Source organism: Ambystoma mexicanum, chromosome 4q, assembly GCF_040938575.1.
Source record: "Ambystoma mexicanum isolate Mex_15411 chromosome 4q, UKY_AmexF1_1, whole genome shotgun sequence".
In the NCBI taxonomy this organism is placed as follows: Eukaryota; Metazoa; Chordata; class Amphibia; order Caudata; family Ambystomatidae; genus Ambystoma; species Ambystoma mexicanum.
The window spans coordinates 718,268,539-718,289,241 of record NC_090928.1 but is presented as its reverse complement, the minus strand read 5'-3'; the positions used below and the strand labels follow the sequence as shown (position 1 = coordinate 718,289,241).

Here is a 20,703-nt window from a genome sequence, read left to right as displayed (position 1 = left end):
GTGCGAGGGGATAGTTGTGGTTTGACATGCTGGGGTGTACACATGGTGGATGTTCACATGTGATGTGTAGGGAACACTGATGGTCACTTGAGTGCACATGCATATGTGGAGTGCATGTCCTTGCAGAACCACACACTTGCACTCTGATGCACTACATGTACTCCCACCCTTGCATATCCACGTGTACACTGTTTGCCTTCTGGTGCCCACTGTGTCCCGGCAGCACATGTTCTGTGACCGATTATGGATCCAGTACATGCCTAATTTGATGTTTGATGTGGTCTGTCACTTAGATGTGATGCTCAGGGTGTGCATCACACACAATGGCTGTTCACTGTGCTGTGCACTGAGCAGTGTGATGCAGGAGTAGGACACTGCACACATGAGCTGCAGTGTTGATTTTGCAATGCATAATGTGCATGTAGACAGGCATTCATTGTGATGTTACGTCTTCGACTGTTGTAATGCATTTGGAAATGACTTATTTTGGGTGGGAGATTTTGTTGGTCTGTCATTTCATCTGATTCCGCGTCAGGCAGCAGTGTCCGATGCCACTGTACATTTAGGACATGGCAATGTGTACCTTATCGTTACTGCGTTGGTGTATGGGTATTGCTTGCCATGTCATGTTGATGTTTGGGAGGGTTTGAGTGACATGACAGTGTTGGCCATGGCCTGTTTTGCAGGTGTGTGTGATGCACACCTTGGATGTCCGGGTCATCCGCTTCTCAGAGCAACTAGCTGGGGGTAGATTTCTCTCTGCAGCAGGGCCCTCCCCCTGGAACAGACTTCCGGCCTGACTTGAACTTGAGGGGAACCATCTCCAGTTCTGGAAGCACCTCAAGACCTTCCTCTTTGCTTCTGCTTACTCTCTGACTCTCCCTTGCAGAATTCTTCACTGGAACTGCACAGGAGCTGCAACTGGGCCACTCTCACCGACCTCGGTCCCTGGGCCAGCCACTCTCCACTTGCACTGCCTCCCTGGCAACCCCTGCACTGCAGTACTGTCTCTCTATCCCTACAGCCCTCCCTTCCCAGCACTTGTCTGCACTTACCTTTGTAGTTGCCACCAGGCGACCTATGTATTATTTTTTGGGCTACTTCCCCTGTACTGGACTCCCCCCCACCCTTCCTCTTGCACTTTTCCCATTCCCCCTACCCCTGCACTTGCACGATCTCAATGACACCTGGCCTAGTAGTACCGCGCTCTGTGTTCCCTTGTTCCCCCCTCCCTGCCTCATCGCGCCTTGGAATACTTGTGTATGGCCCATATCATGTCATATGTCATATGTGTGCCTTTTGGTCACACAGGATAGCTTGTGTTTAAGTAGCTAGGGATGCAGACGATGTGGCACTTCCATGGCAACTATCTCAGGGTGGTAGGGTTGTGACAGTTGACTATCTCTTTGTCATCATCGATTGTAACCTGGTATGTGCCAGGCCTGTGTGCACTCCGCAGGGGTGGGAGTTTAGGTGAAAAATGTGGCCACAAGCTGGGTCCGGGCTTCCTCGCCACGTGCCCTGTCCCCTCCCATGGGCAACGCCTGTGCCTGTGGTTGGGGATGTGGGGGCACCACCATGTCCACCGGGACGCCCTGCCGTGTTGCAACATTGTGCAGGACACATGCTGCCACAATGATCCTGCACACTACTGGTGGTGCATAGAGTATTTGCCCACCAGAGCGGTCAAGGGAGCGGAAACGTGACTTGAGCACTCCGAATGTGCGCTCCGCTATGCCCCTGGTTGCAATATGGGCGGCGTTGTATCTTACCTGGGGTGGTGTGGTGGGGTTCCGGATTGGCGTCATCATGTGGTTGCTCAGAGGGTAGGCACTGTCCCCTGGGGAGGTGATAATAGTTGAGATTATTAGGGTTTGGATATTTGTCTGTGTGTGACATGCATGCATGTGCAAGGGCATTTGTACTGTCCTATGTGTCGCCATGCTGCCCAGCTTCCAGGGCCCGGCTCAGGGCGGACATTCTGTATATGAAACTGTCATGGGTGGAGCCAGGGTAGTTTGCATAGACAGAGGTGATGATTCCCTTTGCATCACATACCACCTGTACATTGATGGAATTCCAGTGCTTGCGGTTTCGGTAGATGTGCTCAATGGCCGTAGGTGGACGTAGGGCCACATGGGTGCAATCTATGGCACCAAGCACTTTGGGGAAGTGTGCCACCCTGAAAAAATCCAGGACAACGGCCTGCCTTTCTGCGGGTGTTCTGGGCATGTATATGTGCCTGCGGACTGAGGGGCGCGCTGTCATGATTGACAGTACCTGGTGTAGGCAGCGTGACTGCGTGGCCTATGAGACCCCCCCCCACTATGGCAGTGGTCCGCTGAAATGACCCAGTGGCCAAAAAATGCAGGAAATTGAGCAGCTTCTCCAAGGGGCTCAATGCTTGGGAGCAAAGGGTGGGGGATGTGAGGTCATCTTCCCACTCCCTGACCAGGTCTAGGATGATATGGGGTGGAAACCTATACCTGCCGTAGACCTGGTCGTCAGGCATCCCAAAAAGGCTTGTCCGTGGTGCGAAAATGCGTGCCCTGGCTATTCTCCTCCTCCTGCAGTGTCCCACGATCAGTGCAGCGACAAGTGGGGCATGCATCGTAGCTGTATATACGCGTTTGTTGTTTGCGCGCACTTTTATGCTGTGCGCGGGGATGCCTCCGCCTGCCTTCGTGTGGGCGGACGCGTTGACGCCTGTGCACGTCTTTTGCCGTGCGCGGGTTTCCCGTATTCGGATACGTGGTAAGACTGTAGGTCCGAGTGTCATCGCGTGTGATCGGAGGGGAGTGAGGGTACACGCGATTAGGCTGGGTACGTGTGTTTTGGGGTGCGCAGGAAGTTCCACAAGCGATTAGCCTGGGTACGTGTGTTCCGGGGTGCCGGGAACTTTCACACGCGATTGGTGGAAATCCACATGTGTTCTGTCATCACGTGCAATGAGGGAAACACCCGCGCGCGTCACGTCACAGACGCGCTCACGCGCTAAGGGCCTTTGGTCCAATGAAATCGCATATGCGTGCTGCTGTGCATACGCGCGAAGGGCCTTTCCTCATATTACACGCGGACGTGCAGTTTTCCACGCGCGCTTACGCGCATGGGCCCTTTCCTCGTATTACACGCGGACGTGCAGTTTTTCACGTGCGCTGAAATGCCCATGCACGTCTGTACGCGTCACGTCATAGGGGCGCTTGCGCTTGAGGGGCCTTCTGTCCAATGAAAATGCGTATGCGTGCAGACGCGCTTACGCGCTAAGGGCCTTTCCTCGAATTACACGCTGACGTGCATATTTTTCACGTGCCAAATCACTCCGTATCAAGCTGGCCACGCGTAAGCACACGGAAGACCACGCTCCCACCCAGAAGGCCGAACTACTGCCCCCCAGAGCCCCGAGTACGCTCCCACCTGCCATCTGCTGCTGCCTGACTGCCTGCTGCCCATGTGCCCTGCCATTTGCTGCCTGCATATCAGCCAGGGGTGCTGTTGCTGTGACCACCCCTGCTGGAACCGAAGACTCCCGACTGGGATTCCATCGCTCCACAGCCCAGCCCCAGGACCCAGTTGCCCACCCACTCCTGCCTCTGGGGTTGTCATGTCGGGGCAAACACCATCTGGGACCATTGACAACCCCCTGCCAGAGAGGCAGAGGGGCACCAGCTTCAGTGCCACCAAAGTTGGTGTCCTGGTGGAGCAAGTCCTGGGGCAGTATGATGCCCTCTTCGGAAGTTCCCGCGCCGACAAGGAAGGACGGACTCGGATCTGGACTGACATCGTGACTGCCATCAACGCGGAGGGGGTGGCAGTCCGCGACTTACAACATGTCAAGAAGCGCTGGGAGGACTTCAGGTCCAGGACCCTGAACAAGGCCCAGCACCTCTTGAAGGCAGCGGATGCCAAGGGGCGCCGGGGCCACTTGTCGGAAGAACAGATGAGGGTCCTGGAACGCATATCCCCAGCGCTCCACGTCCAGGTCCTTGAGAGGCAGACCCGTCTGGAGTCGAGCGGTGAGTGTACATGCACCCTGATTGTGAGCAGTGCGTGTGGTGATTATTCAGTAGTGTGCAGGTTGCACATCTGTTTGTATGGGGTCGAGTATGGGTGGGGGTGTACAGGGCTGTGGGGCTGACACATGCGAGGGCTGGAATGTGTGAGACATGGATGGTGCTTGTGTGTGTAGGCTTGCATGCCAAATGCAGTTGTGTGGGCACACATGTTTGGATGAATGTGTATGTAAGTAGACATGTCCATGATGTCACGCATGTATGTTGTTTTTGGCTGCATGTATCAGCACTGTGTACATGTGCATGTGTGTGTATTTGACAAGGGTGCAACAGTGATGCAACATGGATGCATGTGACAGCGGTATGTGGAAGCCTGATTGGCAGATGTGACATGGATGCCCGTTTGAACACTGCGACACTTGGCAGAGGTGTACACATGCATGCAAGTGTGGTGGTGTGTGTACATGTGTGGTGCACTTCCTGTGTTGCATGTGATGTCTGGCTCACCTTTGGCTGCTCATGCTGTTGTATGTGTATGGATGGTGGTGGCAGTTGCGATATGGCTGTGGTATGGCTCATGTGTGCGAGTTGTAATGACATGTGTGTTGGGGATGGTGATGACATGTCTGAGGTTTGCCAATGCCACTCATGTACAACTGTCATGTGTGTATGTGTCCATTGTACAGTGCCCTGATGCCTGTGTTTTGTTTCTCCCTGTCTGCAGCGTCAACTGATGAAGAGGGCGGAGAAGGTGCTCTGGAGCACAGCGGCGGGGATCCCACCGCCAGCCGAAGACGCAAGGCCTGGCTCCCCTCCCATGTTGTGATCTCGTTGGGGAGTGAGGAGTCCGGTGCCACGTCCCAGGCTGCAGCTGCCGGGGGGAGGTCCAAGAGGCGGAGGTTGGAGTTGGACCCCTCGGCAGCAGAAGGGGCAGCTGGGACCCCACAGGGCCCAACAGGGGAAGATGGCACGGAGTCATCCAGGTTGGTGGGGTGTTTGGTGGAGGAGGAGGCCGTGCAAGCACCTGAGACGGGGTCTGGAGGTGGGGATCCCACTGGTGCTAGTGGTGCAGTGCAGGACCAGGGACAGGAGGCAGCAGAGGCCGCCGCGGAGGTGCCTGTGTGCAATCCTGTCCCTGATCCTGTCCCTGCATCATCTTGCACCAGCAGGGATGCCTACGTCCAGACCCGTTTTCAGGCAGGGGATGAGCTCACGTCAACTGGCCTTCCTCTGCCTGCGGACATGGCTATCCAGGTCCGGGTTGAGCCTGTCCTGGCTGGTGTGGCGTTGCGCCAACGGGCCATGCGAGGTGACCTGCAGTCTTTTCATGAAGAGACTGCACGTCATCTCGAATGGCTCGTTGACCACGTCAGCCTGCTGGGACAGGTCACCCAGGCCGGATTCCTCCGTCTGATGGGGCTTGCTACGACCCCCTCCTCAACTGGACCCCCTACACGCCAGTCGTCCTCTGTGCCATCTTCCCACCCATCAGTCACCTGGGTGCCCTGTGGAGCTGCCTCTGACGGTGCGGCCAGGCTGGTGGAGGAGGCATCCCTGCCACAGTCGGGAGTCGGACGACCAGTAGGGGTGGCCACATCTACGACTGCACCCCAGCCAGCGGAGGATGTGCAGGCAGCAGGAGGCAGTGCACGGGCAGAGGCACAGCAGCAGCAGCAGCAACGTGGTGGGAGCCATGCAGGCTCGGGGCCTTCAACATCGGAGGGGCAGGCATCGGCCGGAGGGCAGGAGGACCCAGGACAGAGAGTGTCTTCCGTGTGGCAGTGGTTGGGCCACGCCATAGATGCGGAGCGGCAGCGGGCGGAAGAGGACGGCTCACAATGGTCAGGGCGGAGAACTCCATGCGGAGGGCCCTGAGGCGGGCCGAGTGCCTCGAGACAATCCGCAGGGGTTTGGAGGTGGAGACATTGACGGCCCTGCGGACCCTCGGGGCCATGGAGGAGGACCGCCTCCGGGACATTGAGGAGGAGTTCGATGATGCCCTGGCCCGGGACATCCACAAGTGAGCCGTGAAACTAGCCCGCTGCCCTTGTACATAGTTATGTAGGTAGTGTTAGGTTTCATTTTTGTTTTGATTTTATTTGGACCTTTCGGACATTGGCCACATTTTTGTACATTTATTAGTTAGTGTAGTTAGATAGGTTTCCTTTCTTTTGTTGGGATAATGGACCCTGGCTTGTTCCCATGTACATAGTTCACTGTTGGATTGTATTTTTTTTCACTTTTTAACCATGGAGCAATGGCTTTCTGTTTTATTTCCCATTGGATTTTGTTTTGTGGACATTGACTTTGGACAACATTACTTTGGAATTTTATTTTTGGTTTTGCTTTTTTTCACGGACATGCTTCTTTTAATTTTTGTACATTCACATTTCTGTTTCTTCATTTTTTATTCTATTTATGTTTCCTTTAATACATATTTTTTTGGTGAACTTCAATGTGTGGTATCTCATTGGTTTCATGCATTTCATGATATGTGTTTTGAAATTCACTGACACCCATTGGGTGTATGTGAGGGAAATGTGTTTGTTTCGGAACTTGCAATTGGTGTTCTGTGATGTAATTGCAAATTATGAGTGGGTGGATGCAATACTCGGGTGGGTGTTTTGCATTTGGAGGCTGACCATAGGGACCAGGGATCTAGATTGTGATGACATGTTGGCTGGGGAACATGAGTTGCACATGGGTGGGGGCCTGCTGGCAGGTGCCCCACAGTGCTGGGGGGTGGGGGTGGTGGGGAACATGAGTTGGACATGGGTGGGGGCCTGCTGGCAGGTGCCCCACAGTGCTGGGGGGTGGGGGTGCTGGGGAACATGAGTTGGACATGGGTGGGGGCCTGCTGGCAGGTGCCCCACAGTGGTGGGGGTGGGGGTGGTGGGGAACATGAGTTGGACATGGGTGGGGGCCTGCTGGCAGGTGCCCCACAGTGCTGGGGGGTGGGGGTGGTGGTGAACATGAGTTGGACATGGGTGGGGGCCTGCTGTCAGGTGCCCCTGCACTGCTGGGGGGTGGGGGTGGTGGGAGACATGGGTGGGGGCCTGGTGGTGGGTGCCCCTGGTGGCTGGGGGGTGGGGGTTCTGGGAGACATGGGTGGGGGCCTAGTGGAGGCTGCCCCTGGTGACTGGGGGGGTTGGGGTGGTGGGAGACATGGGTGGGGGCCTGGTGGCAGGTGCCCCACAGTGCTGGGGGGTGGGGGTGGTGGGAGACATGGGTGGGGGCATGGTGGAGGCTGCCCCTGGTGGCTGGGTGGTGTGGGTGCTGGGGGACATGGGTGGGGGCCTGGTGGGGGCTGCCCCTGGTGGCTGGGGGGTGGGGGTGGTGGGAGACATGGGTGGCGGCCTAGTGGTGGGTGCCCCTGCACTGCTGGGGGGTGGGGTGGTGGGAGACATGGGTGGGGGCCTGGTGGAGGGTGCCCCACAGTGCTGGGGGGTGGGGGTGGTGGGGAACATGAGTTGGACATGGGTGGGGGCCTGCTGGCAGGTGCCCCACAGTGCTCGGGGGTGGGGGTGGTGGGGAACATGAGTTGGACATGGGTGGGGGCCTGCTGGCAGGTTCCCCACAGTGCTGGGGGTGGGGGTGGTGGGGAACATGAGTTTGACATGGGTGGGGGCCTGCTGGCAGGTGCCCCACAGTGCTGGGGGGTGGGGGTGGTGGGGAACATGAGTTGGACATGGGTGGGGCCTGCTGGCAGGTGCCCCACAGTGCTGGGGGGTGGGGGTGGTGGGAGACATGAGTTGGACATGGGTGGGGCCTGGTGGAGGCTGCCCCTGCACTGCTGGGGGGTGGGGGTGCTGGGAGACATGGGTGGGGGCCTGGTGGTGGGTGCCCCACAGTGCTGGGGGGGGTGGGGGTGGTGGGAGACATGGGTGGGGGCCTGGTGGAGACTGCCCCTGGTGGCTGGGGGGTGGGGGTGCTGGGAGACATGGTTGGGGGCCTGGTGGAGGCTGCCCCTGGTGACTGGGGGGGTGGGGGTGGTGGTAGACATGGGTGGGGGCCTGGTGGAGGCTGCCCCTGGTGGCTGGGGGTGGTGGGAGACATGGGTGGGGGCCTGGTGGAGGCTGCCCCTGCACTGCTGGGGGGTGGGGGTGGTGGGAGACATGGATGGGGGCCTGGTGGTGGGTGCCCCTGCACTGCTGGGGGGTGGGGGTGGTGGGAGACATGGGTGGGGGCCTGGTGGAGGGTGCCCCACAGTGCTGGGGGGTGGGGGTGCTGGGAGACATGGGTGGGGGCCTGGTGGAGGCTGCCCCTGGTGGCTGGGGGGTGTGGGTGCTGGGAGACATGGGTGGGGGCCTGGTGGGGGCTGCCCCTGGTGGCTGGGGGGTGGGGGTGGTGGGAGACATGGGTGGGGGCCTGGTGGTGGGTGCCCCTGCACTGCTGGGGGGTGGGGGTGGTGGGAGACATGGGTGGGGGCCTGGTGGAGGGTGCCCCACAGTGCTGGGGGGTGGGGGTGGTGGGGAACATGAGTTGGACATGGGTGGGGGCCTGCTGGCAGGTGCCCCACAGTGCTGGGGGGTGGGGGTGGTGGGGAACATGAGTTGGACATGGGTGGGGGCCTGCTGACAGGTGCCCCACAGTGCTGGGGGGTGGGGGTGGTGGGGAACATGAGTTGGACATGGGTGGAGGCCTGCTGGCAGGTGCCTCACAGTGCTGGGGGGTGGGGGTGGTGGGGAACATGAGTTGGACATGGGTGGGGGCCTGCTGGCAGGTGCCCCACAGTGCTGGGGGGTGGGGGTGGTGGGAGACATGAGTTGGACATGGGTGGGGGCCTGGTGGAGGCTGCCCCTGCACTGCTGGGGGGTGGGGGTGCTGGGAGACATGGGTGGGGGCCTGGTGGTGGGTGCCCCACAGTGCTGGGGGGTGGGGTGGTGGGAGACATGGGTGGGGGCCTGGTGGAGACTGCCCCTGGTGGCTGGGGGGTGGGGGTGCTGGGAGACATGGGTGGGGGCCTGATGGAGGCTGCCCCAGGTGACTGGGGGGGTGGGGGTGGTGGGAGACATGGGTGGGGGCCTGGTGGAGGCTGCCCCTGGTGGCTGGGGGTGGTGGGAGACATGGGTGGGGGCCTGGTGGAGGCTGCCCCTGCACTGCTGGGGGGTGGGGGTGGTGGGAGACATGGATGGGGGCCTGGTGGTGGGTGCCCCTGCACTGCTGGGGGGTGGGGGTGGTGGGAGACATGGGTGGGGGCCTGGTGGAGGCTGCCCCTGCACTGCTGGGGGGTGGGGGTGGTGGGAGACATGGATGGGGGCCTGGTGGTGGGTGCCCCTGCACTGCTGGGGGGTGGGGGTGGTGGGAGACATGGGTGGGGGCCTGGTGGAGGCTGCCCCTGCACTGCTGGGGGGTGGGGGTGGTGGGAGACATGGATGGGGGCCTGGTGGTGGGTGCCCCTGCACTGCTGGGGGGTGGGGGTGGTGGGAGACATGGGTGGGGGCCTGGTGGAGGGTGCCCCACAGTGCTGGGGGGTGGGGGTGCTGGGAGACATGGGTGGGGGCCTGGTGGAGGCTGCCCCTGGTGGAGGGTGCCCCACAGTGCTGGGGGGTGGGGGTGGTGGGGAACATGAGTTGGACATGGGTGGGGGCCTGCTGGCAGGTGCCCCACAGTGCTGGGGGGTGGGGGTGGTGGGGAACATGAGTTGGACATGGGTGGGGGCCTGCTGACAGGTGCCCCACAGTGCTGGGGGGTGGGGGTGGTGGGGAACATGAGTTGGACATGGGTGGAGGCCTGCTGGCAGGTGCCTCACAGTGCTGGGGGGTGGGGGTGGTGGGGAACATGAGTTGGACATGGGTGGGGGCCTGCTGGCAGGTGCCCCACAGTGCTGGGGGGTGGGGGTGGTGGGAGACATGAGTTGGACATGGGTGGGGGCCTGGTGGAGGCTGCCCCTGCACTGCTGGGGGGTGGGGGTGCTGGGAGACATGGGTGGGGGCCTGGTGGTGGGTGCCCCACAGTGCTGGGGGGTGGGGTGGTGGGAGACATGGGTGGGGGCCTGGTGGAGACTGCCCCTGGTGGCTGGGGGGTGGGGGTGCTGGGAGACATGGGTGGGGGCCTGATGGAGGCTGCCCCAGGTGACTGGGGGGGTGGGGGTGGTGGGAGACATGGGTGTGGGCCTGGTGGAGGCTGCCCCTGGTGGCTGGGGGGTGGGGGTGCTGGGAGACATGGGTGGGGGACTGGTGGAGGCTGCCCCTGCACTGCTGGGGGGTGGGGGTGGTGGGAGACATGGGTGGGGGCCTGGTGGTGGGTGCCCCTGCACTTCTGGGGGTTGGGGGTGGTGGGAGACATGGGTGGGGGCCTGGTGGAGGGGGCCCCACAGTGCTGGGCGGTGGGGGTGCTGGGAGACATGGGTGGGGGCCTGGTGGAAGCTGCCCCTGGTGACTGGGGGGGTGGGGGTGGTGGGAGACATGGGTGGGGGCCTGGTGGAGGCTGCCCCTGGTGGCTGGGGGATGTGGGTGCTGGGAGACATGGGTGGGGGCCTGGTGGAGGCTGCCCCTGGTGGCTGGGGGGTGGGGGTGCTGGGAGACATGGGTGGGGGCCTGGTGGAGGCTGCCCCTGGTGACTGGGGGGGTGGGGGTGGTGGGAGACATGAGTGGGGGCCTGGTGGTGGGTGCCCCTGGTGGCTGGGTGGTGGGGGTGCTGGGAGACATGGGTGGGGGCCTGGTGGTGGGTGCCCCTGCACTGCTGGGGGTTGGGGTGGTGGGGAACATGAGCTGGACATGGGTGGGGGCCTGCTGGCAGGTGCCCCACAGTGCTAGGGGGTGGGGGTGGTGGGGAACATGAGTTGGACATCGGTGGGGGCCTGCTGGCAGGTGCCCCACAGTGCTGGGGGGTGGCGGTGGTGGGGAACATGAGTTGGACGTGGGTGGGGGCCTGCTGGCAGGTGCCCCACAGTGCTGGGGGGTGGGGGTGGTGGGGAACATGAGTTGGACGTGGGTGGGGGCCTGCTGGCAGGTGCCCCACAGTGCTGGGGGGTGGGGGTGGTGGGGAACATGAGTTGGACATGGGTGGGGGCCTGCTGGCAGGTGCCCCACAGTGCTGGGGGGTGGGGGTGGTGGGGAACATGAGTTTGACATGGGTGGGGGCCTGCTGGCAGGTGCCCTACAGTGCTGGGGGGTGGGGGTGGTGGGAGACATGAGTTGGACATGGGTGGGGGCCTGGTGGAGGCTGCCCCTGCACTGCTGGGGGGTGGGGGTGCTGGGAGACATGGGTGGGGGCCTGGTGGTGGGTGCCACTGGTGGCTGGGGGGTGGGGGTGCTGGGAGACATGGGTGGGGGCCTGGTGGTGGGTGCCCCTGCACTGCTGGGGGGTGGGGGTGCTGGGAGACATGGGTGGGGGCTTGGTGGAGGGTGCCCCTGGTGACTGGGGGTGCAGGGGGACATGCGTTGGTGGGCAGTAGTGCAAGTTGACATGTGGGTTGGCTGGGGGTCATGGCCATGGTGGATGGTGTGCCTGCAGGACATGTGCAGGGTAGGCCCCTGTGGTGTGAGCCACCTGCAGGGGCCATGGAGGGTGTAGAGGGAACACCTGGGAGGACCCACACGTGCAATTCACGTGTGGTGCTCCCCGCGCACCCCTATAATACACGTACCCTGATGGAATCGCGTGTGGAACTTCCCGTGCACCCCTGAAATGCGCGTACCCTGCTCGCACGGGCCCAATCGCATGTGGAACTTCCCCCGCACCCTTGGAATACACGTACCCTGATGGAATCGCGTGTGGAACTTTCCGCGCACCCCTGGAATACACGTACCCTGCTGATGTCGCGTGTGAAACTTCCCCCGCACCACGGAATACACGTACCCTGATGAGATCGCGTGTGGAACTTCCCGCGCACCCCTGAAATACACGTGCCCTGCTGATGTCGCGTGTGAAACTTCCCCCGCACCCCAAAATACATGTACCATGATGAAATCGCGTGTGGAATTTCCCGCGCACCCCTGAAATACACGTACCCTGCTGAAATCGCGTGTGGCACTTCCCGCGCACCCCTGAGATACACGTACACCCAATCGCGTGTGGAAATTCCTGCGCACCCCTGAAATACACGTACCCTGCTGAAATCGCGTGTGGCACTTCCCGCGCACCCCTGAGATACGCGTACCCTGCTCGCACGGGCCCAATTGCGTGTGGAAATTCCCGCGCACCCCTGAAATACACGTATCCTGCTGAAATCGTGTGTGGCACTTCCCACGCACCCCTGAGATACGCGTACCCTGCGGAAATCGCGTGTGGAACCTCCCGCGCACCCCTGAAATACACGTACCCTGCTCGCACGGGGCCAATCGCGTGAGGTACTTCCCGCGCACCCCAGTGATACACGTAGCCCGTTTGCCGTGCTGGTACAGGGTTAGCGCAGCCCTTTGCGCTGGATTGGGTATATTGATGGCTTTCCCTGCGCGAGAGGCGTTCTTGGGGGCGTAACTGGCGCTGCTGCAGGGTCGCTGCGCCACTGTGCGCCACGGCTGGTTTTGGTGGCTGGAATCCATGAATACGCTGTGCACGGAAATGGATTTTAGCGCACGCGGCTGGCGCAGGGATTCGCACGCGCACCCTGTGTGCCAGCCGCGTGCGCCACTTGTGTGCTGAATTCTATGAATTACCCCCTTAGTGTTGTTGGACCATACATGAACAAAAATAAAGACGAAACCCAGAACAGGGGTAAGAACTCCCCCTCCCCCCAACTCCATCTCTTGTTCCCCTAAAGGCATCTACTGCCCCGGTAGTGCTACCTAACCCCCCTCCCTATACTCCCACCCAACCTGGAGTATCTGTCGCCCGAAATTTAAACAGAACAAGTAAACCTTAACTAAGCCACTCTCAGTGGCATATGAACTTCTTAGATTACACAACACCTGTCCGTGGTGCTGTCGCGGACTTCTTTGGTTTTAGTCTTCGCTCGTGGGGCGGGTGGCTGTTCGGCCACTGGCCTGGTTGTATTCCGTGTGTAGATCGGCGTGGGGGGTGAGAGATTTTGTGGTGCTCCTAGGCTCAGTAGTTCATGTTTCTTCCCGCAGCGGATTCCCTGGTTGTGGACGCTGCTGTTGGCCCTGCTCTGGCGGACGTTCTGGGCGAGGACTATTGCGTCTATCTCTCCTTCTCCCCTCCGTGTTCCAGTCCCCTTCTATGTGCCGTTCGGCCCAGTTCCACGCCTCTCTGGGGTCGGTGAAGTGCACGGTTGTGCCCCCATGGAATATCTTGAGTTGGGCAGGGAAGAGCAGTCCATATTTGATACCCACTGATTGTAGACGTTTCTTAAGCGGGTCAAATGACTGTCGTGCTTTCTGTACTTCCCTGATGAAATCGGGGAAGAAGGCTATTTTGGATCCGTTGAATGTGACCGTGCCCTTCGATCTTGCCAGTTGGAGTACCGTGTCTCTGTCCCTATAGTTCAGAAACCTGGCAATTACTGTGCGTGGTGGAGCTCCTGGTATCACTTTGCCAGCTGGGTTGCGATGGGCCCGCTCGATAGAGAAGAATTTAGAAAATGCCTCTCCGTCATAAATATTCGTCAACCAGTCCTCAAGGAAGAGTTCCATGCATTCCCCTTCGGCTTTTTCCGGCAGGCCGATTATGCGGATATTATTGCGCCGGGATCTACCCTCGCTATCATCCACTCTTGCTTCCAGGGTCTTTATCCGTGCTAGCATACTCGCCACTTGCCTATTTACGCCTCGCAGGCCGTCCTCGGTTTCAGAGATTCGTGCCTCTGCCTCTCCCATGCGGGAGGTCAGCTTTTGCAGATCATGGCGTAGCAGGGACACCTCTGCACCGATGCTGTCCATCTTTTTTTCCATCGAGGTCCTGGAGTTGGTGATGGCACTCATGATATCTCTTAGGGAAATATTATCCACATGGTCCGGGTCGACCGGTGGTGGCCTCTCTGGTGAGCGGGGTGCTGGCGTCGCTGCATACTGCTCGATCCTGCTCTGTGTGGATGTTTTCCTGGGCTTCTCCTTACCCATTCTCTGTTTGGCGTGGTACTGTTGCAGTGTGCTGGTGTCTGGTCCCGGGGGTTGATGGGTCCAGCAGGTGCTGGGGGTAGGCACTAATGGTGGTGCTGGGCCCGCTGCGACCGGCGGATATTTATGCTTGTGCTGGCTTAACCGTTCCCTTGACCAAACACTGTCTATTAGCCACACTTTCAGCAGTTCTGTGGTTCTATCCCCTGGTGGGGATCGCGGCTCCGTCTGGAGGCCCTTTGCCCGTGGGGGGAGGGAAGGCGGTTCGCTAGCACTCTCTATCCCACCTTCCCCTCTCCTTACCACATCGCCGGATGTTACAGGCCTCGAGCGGCGGGTCCACGTCTCCGGTTGTAGGGGGCGCGCTAGTCGGATCACCAGCCGGTGCGCCGTGCGTCTTCTTCCGTGCCAAAACTGACACGTCAAGCTTCCCGCTCCGGGCCCTCTTCAGGCCCCTGGTTTGGTTGGGTTCTCACCAGGTGGGCTGGGCCTGCGACCACTGTACCGCCCCGCCACCGCGGTCAGGATGTTCACTGCAGGGCCCGGTGGAGCGTGCGCCGGCCGCCGGCCGACAGTTAGTGCGCGCTCGCAGTTATGGCGGCCATCTTGGGCTCAGCACTTGTCACGGTTCCTGCAACTTCCACTCGATCTGGACGGCGATTCCTTTTACGGATTTACGTCGGAGCACCTCGATTCGGTGCAGCAGAGTCTCACACACCGCTGAGTATTTCAGGGTTCAGCTCGGATATATATTTTAGCAGGATTTTAACAGGATGAGGCCAGTGGCGCGGGAGCAGCGCGGGCTCACATCCTCATCGGATGGCTGCTGGCCACGCCCCCCCTTATTTTCGATTTTAGTGGGTTATGCAACCTTGGTTCTTCATTAAAAGTTATACACATATACACAGGCTGTCCATACCTACTCCAGTAAATTCTCATATCTCTAGCTTAAATACAGTGTCTGTGGTGTCAATAAATAGCGGGCTTTTGCCCCTGAACATCACCCAAATTGGAGTTTGGGCTTGAATCGAAGGTACACTTTTTAAATTAAGGCTCTCAAAGTTATACATTCCTGTCATTTGATTACAAAGAGTTATCAGTATTTTTATAAACTGTATTTTTTGCTTTCAATTCAGTTCTCAGAGTGTTGGAGTCCGCCTCCAAGACTTGGGTGGGTCAGAAACCATGCCTCTGCTGGCAGGCAGGCCTTTGTTGACAGGAAACAGTCAAAATCAACATATTCTATTCAAGTGCAAGAGCCTATTGTGTGGTCTCTGGGAGGCTTAGGTCAGCAGACCAGGGGGTCACTTTGCATTTGGTTATTATGAGCATGTGATATCCTGGGCTGTGGTGTGAATCTCTTGAGGTGAGAGGGTTTCCCAGGCTTCTGGCCTCTGGGAACAGCAGGTGGCTAATTTTTTATTAAAATGCAGCCTTTGAAGTCAGCTGAGTCAAATTCCTTTGTCAGCAACTGCACTCAGTTCTCCTGTCAGAGTTTAGACCGCTAGCGCCGCCTTGAGGATTTTGTTGGTACTGCATCCTTTTTTGGGATCTTTCTTGGATTAATGCATGCCAAACAGGAATGGTTCTTACATGGTAGTAAATAATCCTTGCTTAACATTGTTTTGATGGGGCTCCTTACAGTAAAATGGTTATGTGGAACCCCACAAAAGGGTTGAATCTTTAAAGTGGTCCGATGAGCCACGATTTCAGCAACTTTTTGACATCAGTAACAGTGGATTTTGTTAACAAAGATCTTTCTTTACACTGGTGGGTGGCAAGTTAGGTAACCATTTTGGTGTGCGCACAAACTGCGTGGTTCTCCTGGATTCTGGCGCACATGTGGGCTTTATGGCCATCTTGGATTTTCTAAGCCCACAGCACCAAATGTTGCAGCATGATAGCTCAAACGTGGGTCAGGACACCCAACACTTTGTACATTAGTGTTGTGCGATGCCATCTTGCGTCGTCCTGTGTATCGGGATCCCGAGTTGCCGTCTAGGAATACACACCGGATCTTATTGTTTTTTAAAGGAAACATATCCATAGCTTTAAATAATGATAGCTTGCAGAGTTTCCAAAAGAGCAAGGTTTCAGCAACAGTGTTCTGCCCGTTTTCTCAATAAAGCCTTTCTTTACAGTTTGGTATGCATCTACATTCAGGGTGCTGCAACCCTGGATCTGGCTGTTCCTGTAGCCCCGGAATCCCACGATACTTTGTCTGACCACAAAGACTTTTGTAATGGTAGAGTTCATGCTCCTTCTTAGGGTTATTCACTTGCTTAACTCATTTGACATTTAGAGTGCACTGTGGGAATAAAAGTGGGGTTTTCCCTGGAAATTATCTAGGACATCGTTACATGATATGATTCAGAATAGAATGAAGGGATGTTACAACTTGCTATTTTAATGACAATGATAATGATGTGTTATTTATATAGCGCCTTAATCCAAAGGCTTAATCCTTAATCTTAATTTTACCATGTCTATTTTGGCCCCCTCTAGATGCATGCTAGGCTGCCCAACAAGAGGCCATTCCAGCCAATAGGCACTCATTCCTACTCAGAAAATGTTCATTAGCAGCTCCTTCACTTTGCAACTCTCTTCCTTCTCCAATACACCATGCTACATTCCTGTTACAACTCAAAGCGCCCACACAGTCCTGGCTCTTGCTCAAGCCTAGACTGGCCTATAAATCTCTTGCATGAACATCGCAACCCTTTTACAGGTCCTGCCACCATGTCTTCCCTCCTTCTCCATTCCATTTTCCTCAGTGCCTTTGTTAAATGTGTTTGGCGATGTGCGCACTATAAGGGCTTAAATGCATACACATATACATAAATAAGTAAATACATAAGCACATTCAAAAATTCTAAAAAGTATGAAATGTTGAGTGTAACTAAAAAAGTTCCTTTCCTGGACCTGTCATATCAACGAATCAACTGAGCGTGAACATTACCAGATGGTCTCCTTGAGGCTAATTCTGCAGGCACTTTCAGAATCCAATTGCTTGATTTCACTCCGTATGCAATAGAAACAGTACTCACCAATGGAATTGTTGTTTTGTAGTCATCTGATATAATCCAAGACTCCTCAAAGGGCCACATCAGTATGGTGGTAATGGTAAAGGAATGTGGTAATGTGGTATTTATTAAATATCGCCTAATTGAGAGCTTGTTGACAGAATGTGGTAAATAGAAAGTACTGTATGGGGTAAATAACCTGAAATGACTACAACAGCTTATTTTCAACAGCACTCACTCAAACAACATGTATTTAAGCATAGGGGACCCTAGAACACAATACTTCTCGGGCTTAGAGTATTGTATATGCGCTCAAATAATTCTTAACTGATACATGACTAAAATCATAACATTATTTCAAATGAAGAAATAATTCAACTATAAAACAATTGTAAACATACAATTGATTCTAAATAATACAAACAAACAATTCGTACAAATTGAATCATAAAAAATATACAGATATGAATATGACCTCAGGACTGGATTGAATATCAATTTGCAAATGCTCAAATCCCATGGCTAGTATGCAAGTTGTATATATTTATAAAAGTAACATTCTAAGTGCAGTCACACCAGCTATTTCACTGGGAGAAAGGAACGGTATCAAAAGTTGGACCGAAAATAGGGGTAGAACACTGGTCGTATTGGCGCTGGGTACTCAATTGATGCTAAAGTGACATAGCAAGGATTTAACCCAGTACAATAATTTTAATCATAGATATTATTTAGATAAAATTACGATTCCAGCTAACACGTGTTTCGACCCTCCTGGGTCAATCAAGGCGTGTGGTCTGAAATGTCATCAGTAGGAGTGATGCAAGCGATATTATGATCAATCTCAGGTAATGTGCAGCACTGGTGGAGCTGGGATGCAGTTGTTGCGGCCAAAGGGGGCAAAGGGTGATGGAATTCAGCGCATTTAGTCTGGAATTGTTGGTTCCTTGGGGTATAGCACATATATTCTGCATGGCCATGTCAGACCTGTCTCTGTAGATTCCGGATGGTGACGATGATCTTTCCTATCAAGAGTTGCAGTATTGTGCAATACACTCTACTATGGACTTGTATGGCATATGTGTACATTGCACAGTGCACAGGATTTATGTCTACATTGGGGTGGCATAGGTCACAGAATCATGTTTTTATCTGACTTTTCATATATGTCAATGATGCCTTATGTGTGTTATCCTAAGGCCACTTATGTCAACACTGACTGTTCTCTGTGAATTTATACTATACGTTGTGAATAAACCCAGCACATCTATTACATGTTCCGCTGTGTAGCACCCAAGCTCTGCTGACCCAAGATTAGATATGTCCATGTCTTGCCACTAAATCCAGGTCCTGCCCAATTCATGAAAGGTAAAGCCCTCGTCCTGTCCTGAAAGGGGGAAAGAAGACTGCTAATGAGGGCCATACATGAAGTACATAGTTAGTGATGTCCAGCATCTTAACATTGAAAAAGCTTCAAATGTAGTGATATTAGGAATGGAATAATTGATTGGCAAATGGTATAAAATAAAAATGAAAAACTACTGTTTGTTCCTTGCAACACATAGACACCATGACTACAGATATCCATTCATGAAGCAGGGAATGTTGCTATGAAACACGTATTCCTTTGATCTATGGTGAGGTGTCACACATTTCAAGAGGGAGATCTCATGTATCCCCTGTCGGCTTATTGACCACCCAAAAACACTACACACACTAGATTGGATGACAATGCTGTTGAAAACATTCAATTGTTGTTTTGCCTATATGATGGATCTGCCCGCACAATAAGGGCCTGATTCACAGATCGGTTTCCTTTGGGTTTGCGCCATTATAAAATGCTTCTGTGAATCAGGCCCTAAGTCTTCAAAGAGAGGTGATGGAAAAATCAATTATAATCTGTTATAACAACGCGTAGGAAAAACAGAAATGAACTACTTTTCTGTACAAGTGTTTTTTAATGTTTTCTTCTTATTACTATTACTATTTCTATTATCAAAGTTATCATCATTTACAGCGTGCAACATTTTTGAAGACTCAAGATAATCTATTATGCATCAAATGATTAAATCTATTTGTCTAACGCTATGCAATAACTGTTAGGAGACACAGACAATTATCCCCAACCCAAAAAAGGGTACTACATTGCTTTACAAACATTTTGCAGAACTATCTGTTCTGGGTTGTGTGCAGATATTGTACCTGTTCATTCTGCTTCTCCAAAATCTCCAGATGTTCCAGCTGTGCCTTTTTCAACTGCTCCATTTCTTTTGCCTGCTTCGATGCCAGCTGAACATAATGGCAGAATACATGAGCAAATTAGAATCATGCCAAAGGAAGTCATGCCAGCGCAGTTTGACTATGTTTCTCACATGTTCACAACTCAGGGAAAAAAGATACATGAAATCATGTTTTCCATGTGCTTCCCCAAATAGAATGTTCTAGTGTCAGAGGGGAACCTACGTTAGTTACACGCTTAATTTCTGGAATCATTAGCTTAGTGCATTCCATATGACAATGAGTTCTTGTTTATGCCTAAGCGCTGTACATAGGACATATTTACATACAATAACCATCCCAACCAATGTTGGTACTCATTTATCGACCTCGGCAGGATGAAACGCTGAGTAGGCCTTGCCGAGATTCGAACCTGGGACCTGCAGATCACACATAGATCACAGCGGTGAACGCTCAACCCACTGAGCTTTCTTACCGGCATATGGCCCTTATTATTCTCTATATGGCATTAACCCCTTTGGTGCCATTGGCACACTAGCTACTGCTGAGAGCCACAATGCATTCTGAAGGTGTATATAGGATAAAATGCCAGTGATCTGGGAGACTGCACCATCGCCATTGAAGAGTATGCACAATGCTGATGAGTCCATACACGTGAATTACTTTGTCAATTACTTCTCTAAAATTGAAGATCTTTGTGACACTCTCCCCTCCCTCATTTCTCTTCATCCACCTGCCTATTTCTCCACCAACACCTATCTCTCCCACCTCCTTCTTATGATAATCCCATCCAATCTCTCACAGTGATTTGTCAACGATCCCAAGGAATGCCATTCTATCCCGTGCCCCCACTGACCCATTTGCCCCACCGACTTTCATGAGTATCCGATTGCTTTCTCGACAGTAATTACTTTGTGGTAATTTACCACGAAGAAATTACTTTGACAAATATGGGTACGTATGGGTTAAGGGGCAAAAGGGGTGTGAGGGTTTGGGTAAGGGCAGTATCGAAGGGAAAGGGTGGTATGAGGACCCCCAAAATAAAAATAAAACATTCAAAGTAAAATCTCAAAGTAATTACTTTGTAGTAAATTACCACAAATAATTACTAGGTCCTGGAACCTGTCACCTACTCTCATCTCTTCTACCTCTTCAACCTCTCGCTCCCCATGGAAATCTTTCCTGCCTACTTATAGTCAGCAACTTCCCAACCAATCTTAATCTTGGCTGAATCCAACAATCTTGCCCACTATCGGTCTGTATCTCTCGTCCAGCACTAGAACACTCTATAATCTAGATTTTGCTACCAGAATTCAGCTGAATTGCCCCACAACCATGTCTCTAAATTCCAGACCTCTGCTGTATGCTGTAAACTATCCTCTTTGTTAATCCTAATGCCCCCCCCCCCACCTTAGGTACAGTGGATCACTCCACCCTTAGCTGTACCCTCCCTGACCATGGAATCACGGACAC

General features: G+C 54.9%; 1 protein-coding gene across 4 annotated transcripts in view; it reads right to left on the bottom strand.

Moving 5' to 3' along the window:
• PLCB4 (phospholipase C beta 4) overlaps positions 1-20,703 on the bottom strand; it is a 1,535,154-nt gene that overhangs the window by 94,708 nt on the left and 1,419,743 nt on the right. For all 4 annotated transcript variants that reach the window (XM_069608295.1, XM_069608297.1, XM_069608296.1 and 1 more), the window contains exon 38: positions 19,195-19,281. In XM_069608295.1, coding sequence (XP_069464396.1) covers positions 19,195-19,281 — 87 coding nt within the window. The remainder of the gene's footprint in view (positions 1-19,194; positions 19,282-20,703) is intronic.